Source organism: Xiphophorus maculatus, chromosome 10 (assembly GCF_002775205.1).
Source record: "Xiphophorus maculatus strain JP 163 A chromosome 10, X_maculatus-5.0-male, whole genome shotgun sequence".
Lineage (NCBI taxonomy): Eukaryota > Metazoa > Chordata > Actinopteri > Cyprinodontiformes > Poeciliidae > Xiphophorus > Xiphophorus maculatus.
The window spans coordinates 7,448,957-7,465,319 of NC_036452.1; the positions used below are offsets into that span (position 1 = coordinate 7,448,957).

The 16,363-nt window shown below is 38.4% G+C and overlaps 1 protein-coding gene across 22 annotated transcripts in view; it reads right to left on the reverse strand.

The window, feature by feature from the left end:
- Window positions 1-10,075: 10,075 nt before the first annotated feature.
- The window catches only part of tcf7l2 (transcription factor 7 like 2), a 107,849-nt gene continuing 101,561 nt past the window's right edge, over window positions 10,076-16,363 (reverse strand). For 14 of the 22 annotated variants that reach the window (XM_023340509.1, XM_023340504.1, XM_023340503.1 and 11 more), the window contains one exon: window positions 10,076-12,418. In XM_023340509.1, the coding sequence (XP_023196277.1) occupies window positions 11,956-12,418 (463 nt within the window). In that variant the 3' untranslated portion in view covers window positions 10,076-11,955. Of the gene's footprint in view, window positions 12,419-15,982; window positions 16,045-16,363 lie in introns of those variants that run through there. The other 8 variants (XM_023340515.1, XM_023340522.1, XM_014475915.2 and 5 more) reach the window with 6 other exon arrangements.

Below are 16,363 nucleotides of genomic sequence, written 5' to 3' on the forward strand. Positions count from 1 at the left end.
TGGCAGTCGCCCTCCTGTGAAGGCAATCTGGGTCTGCTTACACGTTATTTATGTGCTGGAAGGAAAACTGCTTAGTGATTACATTTTTTTCTGCAACCAAAATAATCTGATTTTAATTAAAGTTTGTTTAGTGCACATTGGAGAACCAAGTTACTGCATCTCCTGCAACCACACTCTGGCTAAATGAATGTAGCTAATCAGTTATTTAGCAGTTTTGTAACATGCTTAGATTAACTTTGTTGGATTCATGTCTCTTCAGCCTTTTTACCTATAACAGACCCGCTGCATTGATAGCAACTGCTATACGACAGAAAAGGTCAGGGTTAGTTCGGGTGCGTTGGAAGAAGGAGAGACGGTGAAGGGGTGTTTGATGAGGAGGTTACGAAGCGATGCAACCACATGGCTTTATTTTGTCTGGAATTTTCTGCCCTTAATCCCGCAGTACTCAGCTTAGTTGCTGTGTTTTCTGCTGGATTCCCTCAAATATGAAAAAAAAGAGCCAAAACTGAGGTAGCTTTCCCAAGGTCACAACTTTTATGGCGAGAAACAGATGATACATCTGGACTTCATTACAGGCGGCTGGAAAGTGCTTCCCCATCATTCCTGCTATCTGCTGAGGGAAACGGGATCCGGCTTTGCAGGGGAGGTGTTACATCTTTCGTCATGTTTTGGGGGCTTTTGCCTTTCCTCCTCTTTCTTTCCTCTTTTGTTAGTTGAACAACTTCATCTTCATCCCTTTTATCTGCCACTGAAGAGCTGTGTATTTATGCAAAAATCTGAGTATTGGTATGCTTGTCAGGACGGAAGCGAAGACTGAAGCATTTGTCAGTTGTTTTACTTCAAGTCTGCCTTGCTTGGATTATTCCCCCATGTTTCCCCTTTTTTTCCCACTTTGCTCAGAAAGTTTCTTCTTCCTCTCCCATGCCTCGCTGTTGCCCCGGAAAAGTCAGAACTCTCCCTGTCTCGCCCTCAGGACAGAGAGCACCTAGCCACATGCCTTGTAGGCTCGCCAGGAGCTCAGCGCCTCTGAACTGACTGATTGCCACTCTGGAAAAAAAAAAAAAAGACATAGAAAAACCTCCCACACTGCGGTTGCCATTGTGACATTTGCTGCCACACGTGCAAAGAAGTAGAAAATCAAAGGTTTTCCACACCTTCATCAAGCCCTGCACTCCATCTTTCATGCACTGCGCTCTTTTCCTGCTGTACATTTTGCAGAAGGCATCAAATAGATAAATTTTGATTGTGTATTAGAGTCAGTGCACTGGACTGTGTGGCTAAGAGGAAAAATCAATGCCGTCCAAAGTGGGAGCTCAGGCTCGATGTGTTGGTTTCTATTAAAGATAATCTCTTCATTACTGAAAATACAGCGGGGAAAGTAAGTATTGAACACATCAACATTTTTATCGGTAGATCGTTTTTATCCTCATGGACTTATTGACATGAAAATAAAAGTAGATGTCAGGAGCAACTCAAGTACTCGACACATGAATAAATTGAAACAAATAAGTTCATACATTATCTGCGATACACTTGGATGTCACAGGGAGTTAATATCAAACAAGTAAAGAAAGTAAGATGCAATAAGTCACTGGAAGCAAAAGAAATAAAATGCAATACTTCTCCCTATGGTGCAAATCAATATGAGCTGGTTTAGATTGAACTGTAAAAAAAAAAGAAGCTCATTACAAAGACCTTATGATGGGTTAAACTAAAGTGCTCTCTTCAGATCTTTGTACGTTTGTTGTTGCAAAACATAGTGATGTCACTGGTTACAGATACATTTCAAACTTGTGAATGTTCCAGTGAGCAACGTCCCTCATGCAAGTCCCAAAATTGCTGGTAAAGAACTGAAGAAACACCTGAAAGTAGCAGGTACAGGCACATAAAAGAAAATGCAATATTTCTGCCCATGCTCACTGCATAAGACTCCACTGCTGAAGAAAAATAGCATGTTGAAGCTTGTTTAAACTTGTATGCAGAAGATTTGGACAAATCAATGGAAGCTATTGCACATAAGACCACATTTGTAACTGATTTGTAACTAAACAATAAGATTAGTTAGACAATGACCCCAAACACTCAGCTGGGGAATCTTTCATTGGTTTCAAGAAAAATGGAAAATAAAGCTGCTTAAATTGCAAATGGGTCAACACTGAACCTGAGCAATTCAATTCAGACAATCTCTTGAAGTGAAGATTCTCAAAAAAGGCTTTTGTGCTTTTAAATTGTACAAAAACTATTCCCTTTGCCATTCTACTGTATTAAAAATAGCTTAATTTATTAACTAATTTGTTTTGATTACTTTGTGTTTTTGTTTTATTTAGGTTGTTGGACCATCAGATACAAGAAAAATATTGGTGTTACTTTTTTTTTTCGTTTTTCTGTGACGTCCACATGAATATAAGTCTATCTCTGCTCTATGTGAATTGTATGTTTATCATTTTCTAGTGTTACAAATTTATTATCACAAACATTATCAGCCAGTGTAATTATCTGTTTCTTTGTTGGGAGGATGCTTTTGAAATTTACTGACCTAAACTAATCCAAAGACGTTTAAAAGAATTGCCATATGTTGTGTTTTTTTCTGAAGTATCCTTGACTTTTTTCATGCAAATGACACAAAGAACCACATTTCTGTCTTCATTTGATTTGCCATTGCTGGACCTTAAACCACATCAAGCAACAACGGGGATCCATTATTAATAGCTGGCAGCTAAAGTTGCATCACCTTGAGACTTCTGAAGGTGAATAACAGCATAGTAGCACAACTGGGTGTTTTTTCCTTCTATTTCATTTCTTTATTTATTTCTGTTTCCCTCTAGTGAGATGTCACTTCAAAAACAGCCCGACCAAGGAATGTTATTATGTTGAGAGAATGTCAGCCAGTTACAATAGGCTGCTTAATGAGGTAGTGTGGCAAACTTTCAGGCAGGCCATAATATGAATTATTTGTCATTGGCCCTGTGTGTGCATGTGTGTGTCTTTTGGAAAGGGCCCGGTGTAAAGTGGGATGAAGGCAGGCCTTGATGGAGAGATGTGGCACTAGCCTGGGGGCTCGCTCCACTGTGAGGGTAGTTAGCTTACTGCACACCGCCATCATTAGGGACTAGGGAGCTTGTGCTGGGAAGGTGCAACGCAAGCCTGCATTCAGGCAGTAGCACACAAACGCAACACCTGTAAATACGCGGCTCTTCCTCTCTGCACTTCTGTTTGTCCTGGACTCAAAGTATTTCTGCTTTTTAGTCCCTGCATATGAAGCTGAAATTCAGATCTTAACAGGGAAGGGAGATAACAATGATTTGCTTACACAGCGGCTTGGAAAAAAATTCTTACTCTTTGACCTTTTTTTAGGTTTTGTCATGTCACCACAGACTCCGCTGTATTTAATAAGGACTTTATGAGCTGCATGCCGCAGTTAGAGCTCTACTTCAGTTTGATTTATGAATTTAATTCTCAGTTCTGTATTGCTTTTGACTTCTTTTGCATGTTAGTAGATTGTCATGTTTAATCAAGTCCTGTTTGATTATTGTTTTACTCCTCCCTGTACTTTTCCTGAGGAGTTCAGTTCAAATGTCTCCATATTTCTTTTTTGGCTGCGTTCACACTGCAGCCTGAAGTGACCCAATTCTGATTTCTTTGGTGAAATACGACTTGCATCTGATCTTTTTATGACGGTTTGAATAACACAGGTCGGATTTTTTTTTAATGCGACCCAGGTCAGTTGGATATCCGATATGCATCCGATTCAAACGTGACCCAATGTCCAGGTAGAATTCATCCGATCTGAACGTCACTGATACTCGACAAACCTCACTATTCCGCGTCCTGATACGCCCAAGTGGAAAGAAAAACAACAACCACGGCAGATGACAATAAAGATTAAGTTAATAATGTGCAAAACAACAACTTCAAAATGTATGTGCACTGAGTGCAGCATTTACCCTGTTACAGATCACTTCTTCTTTTGGTTTGTTGCATCTTTCAGGTCATGAAATTAACTTTATCTCAAACAAACATAACGTGAGTAATTACAAAATGAAGTTTTCAGACGATGATTTATTAGGGGAAAAGATTGATTCAGATTAATTTGACCCTACTTTCTCTGAAGCAAGTGAGGTCTGCATTTCTTGAGATGTACTTCTGGGTTTTTTATGCTCTCTTGGAGTAATTTTGGTCGATCGGCCACTCCTATGGTGGTTCACCACCGCTCCATGTTTTACTGTCAGTGGATTAAAGTTCACACTATGGTTCACTGGAGCCCCAAAACGTTAGAAGTTACTGTGTAACCAATTTCAACTGGGTCAATCATAATGTGTTTATATTGAGCTTTTAGTCAGGGAAGTTCTATTTTAGTGATTTCTCCATTTTACAGGCAGTAATAATAGCCGGGTATAGCTATTGAAAATGAACAATGTTATAAATCACAGATAAAGATTTAACAAGCAGAGCAATAAATTCTCTCCTCTTACGGCCAGGTTGGTTTAAATAGTTTTAATAATATGTTTTTTTAAAGCTTTTTCAACCTCCTTTAATTTTGTTTTGATTTCCATTCAGTTTTTGAAGGCTAAGTAAAAAGTCTTAATATGTAAAGTTGTGGCTGTATAAATCCTATTGTGGATGAATGTCTATGCACAATAATATTTTTTTATATAATTATTCTTCTTAGAGGTCATTTCAAGTTTTTTTTACCAGATTTTTTGTAGTGCAGCAGTCATAGTTTGGCTCTTTTGTTTTAATGGAGTTAAATTTTTACTATGAAAGGTGACCTTGTTGGCCCAAACACTGTGGATTAGTCCTTAAGAATGAAAGAATACTGAATATTTTGTATAGACGCTCTGGTTTATATTTGGACAAAAATATACTTTTTTGGAGAGAAGAGAAAATCTCTCAAAATACCCTTTTATTCATATTGTTTTCTTCTTAACTTTATAGGACAGATACTTCTGTCAGAGAAGAAGGACATTTTCTTTAATGTTTTTTTTAAAGTAACAGATGTTTCAAACAGTAACACAAAGTGCAAAAATACACATTTCCAAAACTATTCTTTCTTGCTTTCTGGAAGCCATCAAGTTTTTCCTGTTTTGGCAAAGTATTTTATTTTTATACAAAGTCTTACAGCTTACATTTCCTTTTTAATGATTACATATAGTCTGAATTTTCTGAAAGTGAAGTTGAAAAATAAAATCCACTGTTGAGTACATTAAACTACAAAATGCCTAAATGGAGTGGATTTATTTTAGCGAGTTTTCCAATACTATATTAGGTGCCATGTTTGTATTTAAGTCTGTTTACTTGCTGGTCATTCTTGCTTGTTGTGGTGAATTATGTGGGTTTAAGTAGCTGAACAGATTCAAGTATAAAAAAAATATTGAAATGTAACATTTTCAGGCAGTTTTGTGAGCGTTACCATTATAGTTGCAAAATATAAAGTTAAGTGCCTTGAGGGCTCAAGGCAGGTCGGCTTTTACACGGTTCAATATTTACCAGTTTTTCTGTGGAATTTAATTCCAACTTATTTGCAGAAACTCCATCTATTACTGGATATTTTTAGCAGAGTGCATCTAAATTATTCCATGAAAATGCAGCTTGGAAACCTGGAATACATATAGGCAATGCTACTTCATTTGCTATTTATTGGCTTGGTGTTTGCAAAGCACCATTTATTTTCCAAGACGCTGATTGGATGTTCTCCCAAGAGTGAAAATAGGACAGGCCGGATAAATCAGCATGCGTAGATGTGCCATGGCAGTTTCCACTGTTCATATTATTGAATTTGACGACATGTTTGGTGTTTGAACTTTTAAAATGGTCAGTTATAATCGTTTTTAACCCTTTATGTCCTAAATTTAAAATGTCCGCCTGGATATTTTTGCGTATTTTAATGGTACGCAAGTTCATCAAATGTCCTGTGAGTAAATATACTGGCCCAGTTATCCATAACAATTAGAACTTTTTCACTCCCTGCTACGCCGAGGATGAAATTACCGTAATAACTCGACATTGGCTGGAAAGCACAACGTCTCTCCTTTCGGAAACCGTTGGAATTTTTCAGATAGCGCAACGTCTGGCGGGCTTACGGTACTGCAAATAGCTACTTGCTGCTACTTGCGGCTGGCAGTGATCCCTAACCCCTGCAAATACTGGGGCGTTCACTGTATTTGTAAGTACTTACTTACTTGTGTAAGTACAAGAAGGTGTACTGCCATATTCAGCAAATAGAGGATGTGCCTTCACTTTTTTTTTTTTAGAACAAGTAAAAAGATATCATTTCTAGGTTGATTCAGTGTGAATCCGAGGAGCAAACTTTGACCAAGTAGAGTACAGACATGAACCGAGGCATACGGACTTATTTATGGGATCCATGCAATGTAGAAAAAAATCTTTACATTACACTTACATCCTCAGCACAGAGGCCACTGACTCTGTAGTCATTCCCAAACAATTACTCAAGTGCTTTTAGAGCCATTAATTTCGATTGCTGTGTTCATTTCAGGCTTCCTGAGAGAGCGACGTATTAAAGTGCATGGGGAATGAAAGAAGATTTGCTCTTCCCTGATGAGGGTCACAGCAGGGCTGCAGTGCACTGGAATTGGTTTCAGCATATTCTTTTGAACTAACCATCCAATTCGGGCCTTTTTTAAAATTTTATCCGCCAGGAGCTTTATAAGAACTCTTTTTTTCCCCCGATAAAGATAGTCGACACTAAAAAGCACCTTTAAGACACGCCTGAGCAGACAGCGAACAGCACCATCACTTTTTTCCCCTTCTAACTTTATGTGAAACCCCAATTGAGAAGAAAAGAGAGGCATCATTATGGAAAAGGTACATCTGTATCAATGGAGCCAATGTTTCATTTTGTTCCTTACTAGCTGAGACGGCGGGAGTTTTTGCCATGTTCTTTAGCCTGTTCTTCAGCTTTTCTTCTTCCGCTGTGATCTGGGTCAGGGGCTCACATCTCAGTTTTTAAATAACATCCAAAACAAGATATTTTGCTTCTTGTTTTGTGTAAACCGAGAGATGTGTTTAATGTTTTGCAATGTTTTTCTGATTTGTATTTTTACCTGAAGCCATGGCCTTCAACGTTGTTCCTCCATGCCATGCTGACATCAAAACATGTCGTTTCTTCTCTGAGGTATGCAAAGTCTCCCCACGTAATACAGCCGCCTTGCACCCTACAACCTCATAAGGTGACTTATTGTTTAGAGATAAATGCAGCACTTTAAATGTGTGTGCTGTATACATTAAAACTTCATAAAAATGATCGTGTTTATTCTTTCAAATGAACTTCTCGTTTGATTTCTTTTACACTTTTGATCTTCTCTCTGTAACTCATGACTATGGTCAAACATAATATGCATATTGTTGTTTAGCAACATTATGTTACAGTGAACCTCTGTGTATTTGCGTTTAAGTATTCACACATTTTTCTGCGGAGCATATTGCAAAATATTCACAGAAAATTTGCCTAATCGTGGATTCTTTTTCTAACACATTCAGAAACAAATGTCACCTAGAAGTTGAAATATCTAGGCATAACGCTATGTGACATGCTATTGGCAGGTGTTTTCAAAACAGCCAATCCAGGAGAGCCATTAATTTTTCTTGGCACTGATTGGCTGTTTCCGTATGGAGCGAAATAAAGAAGAGCATAGATGTTAGCTTCTGTGGGAGCGCTAAGATGGTTTCCACTGTGTGTATTAATGTACATCAAGATATATTTGGTGTGTAACGTATTAAAGAATCCACTTCTTGGAGGGGGTCTCAAATATTTGTATATTTTAGCAATTCACAGATAGTTCAAATCAAAATCAAATCAGATTTTATTTGCATAGCACCTTTCAGCAACATTTCAAAGTGTTTGGTATTTGTAGTCCCTAACCGTAAATACCAAGGCTCCACTGCGTACTTTCAACTTTATTACTTCTGTTGCAGTTTATTTTATTGGGATTTATTGTTATTTTAGGATCATGTTTAAAATACACACTGATATTCAGTACATTAAAATATATTTGAAAACTTTCTTCAGTTCAGTGAAACACTACAACTAGAATAATTACACAGAGGGCTTTAAAAATCAGAATATTAAATCATTTTATTACATTTTCTGTTCAATTTGACATATTTCTTATTACCTGTTTAAAGTTTGTCTCCAAAAGGGATTTTGGGTCACAGAAGCATCATCGGAACACACATTTTAATTAAAAAAATATATATACAACTGTGCACAGACCGGTAATCTTTTTTTAATCAAGCTTCAAGAATATTTGAATCCAGAACTTCTGCAGTGACAATGTTGAGAAACTTATTGTACCACAGTGCTGAACTGTCACCTGGCACAGTGTGCACTTATCCCACACATTCTTTTTGTTGAAGTCATACTTTATGAGTAAAGGTTTCTCCCCGGCCCCCTGAGCTGCTTGGTTCTGCAACAGTCCGTTCTTGGGCTTGTTCAGTTTTTCATTACACATGCTGCCTTCATGTTCCTTCTGCAGCATCCGCCTCCAAAGTTTTACCACTCAACTAAAGTCTTGCTGGATAAACTCCCAGCTGTCTCTGTCCTGTTTACTTGGATGGCTTAAAAAAAGTTTAATTTCTTGAAAACTTTAATAGCAGGAAAAACTGATGATTCACCCAAAACTAGGACTTCTCGCTGTCCAGAAGAGTTTGTACACAGATGTGCAACTTAATAGAATAGGCTATGGATGGACTATAAACCTGTCTGACTTTGGGATTCCTAAGAATAATCTGCAAGACGTTGATGGGGTTTTATCCAAGACCCGTTGACCCAGTCTCAGATGAGACAACGGATTGATGGAGATTTTAATTTGTGGGTAAGTCTCGATCTGCATCAACCACCTGTGCCGGTGGGTTAAATTTGTAAAATTCTCGGAGTTAGTAGCTTAATAAAACAGAGACTTCAGAGACAGATTGTTGTTAATGAGTGACCAACTGTTCAGAAACTCAAAATTCAGATTTTTTATCTGCTTAAGATTTCTTCTGTTTTCGATTTTTGTTTTTTCTCATGCTTAAATGTTACCAATCATCAAACAAAATGTATGATTAGACAAAAATTACCTGAATAAATACATTAAGGGAAAATAGCTATTCAAAACAATGAAGCCATGCCCTAGTTACTGCCAGACATGTAGAAACAAGGAATCATTTAAACAGAACCTGTGTGAAAACAATTAAGTAGGCTAAACAATCTCAAAAGGCTAAACATCATCCCCTTATCTCAAGAAATTCAAGAAGACACTGACATCTATCAATCTGGAAATGGTCATAAAGGGAAACCAAAGTGGGAGACATTAGCCACTAATAGAGGAAACATAGAAACATGGAGCAGTGGTGAACCTCAGGAGTCCCTGATCTACCAAAATTACTCCCAAGAGCAAACTGATCACTTATCCAAGAAGTCACAAACGAACCCAGAACATCTCAAGCACTGCAGTGGTCCATATTCAAGCAACAGCAATAAGAGTGTGACTGGTAAAAACAACATTTATGGGAGAGTTTTGTGGTATAAACAAGATAAAATAAGATTTATTTGTCATTGTCATCAACAGATTACAACGAGATATGGTATAAACAACACAGAGCTCCTTCTCAAATTTGCCAAAGAGACCTTGATGATCCCCTCAACATTTTGGAATGTGTTCTTCTAGTTACACTAAGTTTAAAACTAAAGGTATTCCACAAAACAAAGTCATCGGAGATCGTCTGACGGGCTGCATTGCTGCTTCAGCACCTAGATGTCCTGATGTAATTGCTGGAACTATGACCTCTGATCTCTAGCAGAAAATCCTGAATGTCCAGCCATCAGTTTGTGACCTCAAACTGAAGTTATCTTGGGATATGCAGCAGGACGATGATCCTAAGCACACCAGCAACTCCATTTCTGAATTGCAAAGACTTAAACCCTACATGTGAGATGCAGCTGCATTACTTTAAACTGATTGAAAATCCTCCAATATGGCCACTCCCCCACTAACTGCTAGAGATTGGGACCAGACACCCAACGACCAGCTGGTCAAAGACGACGGAGGGATGGAATAAGAAGAAAACGCAGGCGTGCACATACTAAGTTGCTTTTATTAATACAGAACTGCATGCTACAGAGACTGTACAGCATAAACATTTATTCATTACAAAAAACATGGTTTTAGAACCATTTAAAATAACAGGAAAAAAACAAACAAACAAAAAGATAAGAGCATAAAATAGAACAGGAACATCACAGCCGTTAAGGAAACATTCAAACTATTTATCATTAGCATCTTAATAAACCAGAGAAGAAATCGACAGATTACAGTCGCGTCATGTCAACTACAATGGCACCGAGTGGATGATTCTCTTGTAGCTTTTTTACAGCCTCTTGCAACATCAACATGCCTATTTTTTCTATCTACCTATATGTAGTAGTGTACTTAAAAGTGGCAGTTTGTGTATTTTTTTGCATTTAATAGTTTTTTATGAACCTCCTAATATACATAATTTTGGCCCTCGTGGGTTTATACAGTATGATGTCCGTCTTTTTATTAAGTTTAAATTTTAATATTTGACAATTTGCTACCAAACACATTTGTTATAGCAACATTTATACTACATACATAGCGATCTATGTAACGTCACAGCAAAGAATGGTATCAAAATTAAAATAAAAACAAACAACGAAACGAAACAAAACAAAAAAATTCCTACAGCGTGTTTTTTTTTTTCCTTTTTCTTTTAAAACTGGGGGAGGTGGGGGCTGAGGGCAAATTATCACAAAAAATTTGGCACGGAAAAATCTGTACACGAATCTACAGTCTGAGAGATGTGACTGTGCAATAAAAAAGAAGGGCTTTAAAACACTTTTTCCACTGAAGACACGGTACCCACTGCCTGATTTCAAGTTTTCTTTTCTTCCTTTTGCGTGTAAAATGGCTTATATAGACGCGGTTCTGGAAATGAAGTTGTGCATACTTCTTGTTTATGAGATCTACACAGAACAAGTGAAATCTGGGTGCTTTCAGCGAGGGGAAAAAAACAAACAAAAAACATAACAAAAGCTTTGTATTTTTTTTTCTTATTTTAAATCCTCCTTGTAAAAATGGATCATTCATATAGTTGTTTAGCTTAAGAAAAAATCATTTGTACAATGTATCAAGAAACGAAAAAATAGGGTCAAAAAGAGACACAACAAGATACAACAAGCAATCTCTAAAGCAATAAATACTACTGGTCCTAGCGTTGTGACATTTTTGAATTTTATAACCCTTGACCCTCCCCACCCGATCCCCACCCTCCCCCCGTCGAACCCGCCCAAACTTGCCTGACTCCGCCCCAAAAGGTAAACAAGAAAAAAAAAAAAAAAAAAAGACAACGCAGTGGAAGAATGCATATTTAACACAGAAATCACCCCTCCCCTCCCCAATATTCTGTACATTTAAACAACAAGTAACATCACAATTAAAATTGTTCCCCAGAGAGGTGTAGCCGCTAGCCCCCGCACCCCTCTGAGAGTTCGAACAGATGTTGAATGATTGGTTCGCAGGCTCGTATTTAATACAAATAAAGAAGAAGAACCAACTCTTTCAGGAAAAAGGGCTTGTCGAATAACCTAGCCTACCTATTTTATATTTGTCTTTAAAACGTTTCGAAAGTGAAGTAGATTAGTTTTCTTCCTGTTTGCACTGTTTTATCGCTACAAAAAAAAAAACCCAGACAAAAGAAACAAAATTCATAAAAATTTTGGCAGATTCACAAAGCTATACTACAGCTCATTGTACTTTATAATAATTAGATTTTTTTGATAATGAGGGGTCAAATATTGACCAATGAACTTCAATAAAACAAAAAAACAAAAAATTTCAAAGCCTTCGTGGCAAAGAAACAAAGAGAAAATTGACTGAAAGTGAAATAGAGCAAAGAGAAAACCTAGAAAGTGTGTGTGAGAAGAAGGAAGGTAGATTATTCTATAGACTTGGTCACTAGCGACAGAGGCTGGGGGGCCGTGGAGGGGAGGAGCGAGTGGGAATGACACAGCGAAGCTGACGGCCGGATCATGGCGGACGCCACGGAGGAGCCCGGCTGCCGCGAGGACGAGACGTCACTGTGGTCCAGAGCGCCGTTGTGGGAGGAGGCGCCGCCGGGCGTCTTGCTGGCGGCGGCCGCCGAATTTTCCAGCTGAACCAAAGATGGCGGTGGGGGCCCAGCCAGGAGGTGCGGGTGGTGGAGTGGCTGGTGGGCCGGTTTCATAGTCAGTGAGAGAGGTTGCATTTGTTCAGTGTGAGGTTTGGACTCTTTCGGAGAGGGGGAGGGAACCACGGAGGAGGGAGAGGATGGGGGGGAGTCTAGTAAGCTTCCGTCCGTAGAGGGAGGACTGGCACAGCTGCCTTCACCTTGGATGTAGCGAATGCACTTTTTTTTTCTCCTGAGGGACAAGGTAAGAGAAAGACACTTTCAGAATCGTGGAACTCTGTGTTCCTCCAGGACTGAAGCTCACTTAAATACACCTCAGCATCACTGAATTAACCAAACCATGTTTGGTGAAATGAGACTAACGCTCTGGTGTACTTGAGTGGCTTCATACACTTTAAGCTAAGGAAAGGTGGTAGAAATACTACACCATCAAAAACAAACATTTAGGAAAGATTACATAGCAGGAAGCAGGAGGGAAGTGAAAAACACAAACAGGAAGGATGAACAAAGATTAAAGGTGACCAGGTTTGCTCCCTGAATTTAGCATAAACCCTATTTCACCTAATCCCCTAACTACATAGCAGTGTCCTTACAATCAAGAACAAGGCTGAACGTGATCTTTTAATTTGGGGAAAATGTTTTATGATTTAAGACTAAAAATAAGCCGTCAAAAAAACAATGGATGAAGCTGGTTGGCAATTAAATATAGTGATTGTTTGCTGTAATCCAGTGGTGGCACCGCTAACGAAAAAGTTAGTTACGCTAAAGCTTCTGTCCATAGAGGAACGGCTGCCTTTACCTTGTGTTCTCCCCAGAGGGACAAGGTGGGAGAGAAACATTTTCAGGACATTTTCAGTTCCACAAATGCTAAGGCACTACACCAACACAGTATTTAGCGGAAGCTAATGCTAAGGCTATAACTTCAATTCAAAATATCTCTGCCCTTGAAAGATTACAACCATTTAGCACCAATCTAATTTTGACATTATAATTTGCATATTCTATAATAGACATTGTATTTGTGTTTACAACTTGTTCTCTCTGGTCCGTGTGTTATTTTGTTCCTGTTTGTTTCTTGTTTGAGAGGAAACAGAACTGCTGAGTAAACGGTCTCCAACCACTTCAAAATCAGAGCATGAATATAAAAGTCTAGCAATTTGAATTCTTAACAGTCCAAAGTTTCAACACAGATGTTGAATTTTATTAAACTGAAAGATTACAAAACAGCCACGTAAATTAGCGCGTCAGAATTTATCTAAAAAAATTAACTCAAGGAAAGCTAAGCGCTAACAGTTTTCAAAGTTAGCAAAAGCGCTGCAACGCTAAACAGAAAATTAGCTCTGCTGTTAGTACATTAGCGGTTGTGTAGGGATATAAAAAGCATATGAGTTATCTTTTAAATCTATTGTTCCTTTAAAAAAATTTTTTATAATATTTTGATAACTATGGTCATTCTGGTGAGCAAAAAACTCCTTATTACCAGTTGAGGGTAAGACCAGGAACCTGGATTTAGCTTTAAACTGGATTAGTCTCTTATCTAGTCTTAAAGGATTCACTCACCAAAGTGGAGGAAACAGAAACAACCGAAAGAAGTCGACATTATCCTCGCTGCCCTAAGTCTGGCCTTCAGACACAAATACGAGTTTAAGGGTCAAGGCATCGTATTTACATTCCTGCCTGAGGTCGGGAACCTTCCCCCCTCGCTTGCCGAGTCCCGAGGCCACGCCAGTACCGCTACGTGGAAAGCAATGTCTAAAACACCGAAGTGAGGGGGAGTCGAGAGAGTTTGGATTGCTGTATTTATCTGTGGTGGCTCTCTTGTGAAGGCTGTGCTCAGATTTGGTTCGGGGGGGGGGGGAAATCTCAGCCCACCTCATCTTTACGCTGACCCTGACAGTGACCCCTCTCCCTCAGCTCTTATGTCTATCCCAGAAGCTACGGGGCGTTTTAAATCTTACCGGCAACAACACAGAAGGTAAAAACAGGCCGAGGTGTTTTAAAATCCAGCCGTTTGTTTGTTTAAATCACATCTTGTAATTCTGAGGAGGAAATATTTTTTTTATGAATGCAGAGAGCAAACCCTGGGAATGAAAAAAAAAAGAAAAGATTATACACAGAAACCTTGACCACATGCTGAGTGAAAGACAGGCATGCAAGTAAACGGTGAGGATGGGCTTTTAGGAGAAGTCCGCACTGAAACCGCAGCTCTAGATGGGGCAGAACATCGACCGCGAATCAAAAAAACGTATCGTTTTGCTCCTACGTCCACACAACGCTCTCTGTAACTGTCTGTCAAACTGCAACAAATGAGCTAATATCCATTTTTTAACAGACATATTGATTTATAGTATGTGCCTGTGTATGCTATTGATTCTCTTGTCTCTCGGGAAATTACATGAGATGGATCTTTTAGGAAATGGAGCCCAGAGAGAACTTTTAACCTCTCTGACTGGATCCTAGCACTTCTTCAATCTCTCGACCTCACGATTGCTGCTGCTCTTTCAACAATAATAGCAGATGATAACCTGCAAGTCGGATTGAAGGGAATTATAACGGCCCAGGGGAGATGATGGAGGTGGGATGCATGAAAAGACAGGTAAATAAATACATTTCTAAGATTAACTTGGGTATGGGTGATTTGACTCATTTATTTTAAAACAGAAAAGCAACAATTACATTTTAATTTTACAGTTATGTGTGTGTGTTTTTTTAAGAATATTTATTTTTATGGCTTTGCCAAAAACAAATCACAAAAATATTTGTTGTGATTTATAATTATAAAAATGTATATAATTATGTTTTTTATAAATATATGTAAAAATAATATATATTTTAACATATAAAAATATATATAAAAAAAACATGCTAAATTTAGTAATATATTTTATTACTCATAGTGAAGAACAGCTAATTTTTGTTCATTTCGTAAGGTAATATAAGAATATATAAGCTTATATTAGCTGGTTCATTAGCTAGTCTAGATGTTTCTCTGTGAAAATATATCCCTAAAGCTAAATTTGTCCTTTTTTCAAGCAAATGAAATAAAATTAAAAAAAAGGAGGAGTGTTTTTTTCTGCTAGCTAACCTGCAGTTGTCAGCAACAGGTGGGGGTGGGGGTACCGTGCTAATCTATCTGGCTTACAGTAGAAGAAATCTGTAAGTGTCTTTTCATATCATCTCATTTGAAGGACTTCAAAATGTATGAACCGTAGAAATATAAAACATATATTTGACATTTTTGCAATTATCAAATATTCATAAACAAAATCACAGTTTTTTTTTCATTCATACTCTGTAACCCGGCATTTCTTTCCTTTCTTGTAAGTTAGAGAGGTCTTTTGTTCAGCCAGCTGATGAGTAGTGTGCAGCAGCAGGTGAGAAATGGATAGCTCTGGGTTATGTTCCAACATTACTGCTAATTTTAGTGATTTTAAAAGTAACTTTTCAAATAAAATCTTGATGCCATTAATCGTCCCTGTGCCTAAAGGATCCAGGGATTTTCCCACATTATTTTCGCCGGCTGACCAGCAGAGTGCAGCAATAGGTGAGGGAGGGGCTCTAAACTCTGGCCTTTGTCAATCATACAGAAACTATTGATTTTCTTTTTTAAAAACCTGGCATGAAGGTGACAAGCTCACGGATAGATTTGAGCAAAAAATAAGTTTCACGGACTCAATTGTAATCCCGAGCCCATCCGTTCGAATGTGGAAAACAAGGAGGATGAAACACTGCGATGACCGTGGTGCAAGCAGGGAGACACAGAGAAGGGTCGTTACTTAGCAGAAACAAATACCTACCATGAAAATATCCCCAATTCAAAGACTGCTTGTGTCAGAACAGAAAGACAACAGGTAGGGACTAAGTAAGGGTTATTGAAGAGGAGTTTGGAGGAAGAAGAGGTGGAGAAGGAGGAGGAGGAGGAGGAGGAAGAGGGCACAGAAAAGAGTGTCACTGAACAGGCCCTCAGAGGAAAGCAGGGCTAAATTTGTAAGCATTACATTGCCAATTAGAACAAACACGACAGTTAAGAAGGGAGGGTGTCATCAAATGCTTGGGCAGAAAATGAATTTCAACCATAATTTATGGAATTACCGCAAATTACACAAAAAAATCCTTGATGCTGCGTTCAGATAAAGTGGGTTGTGAAATCCATTTTCTGCCGCTGGGCTTGAACTGA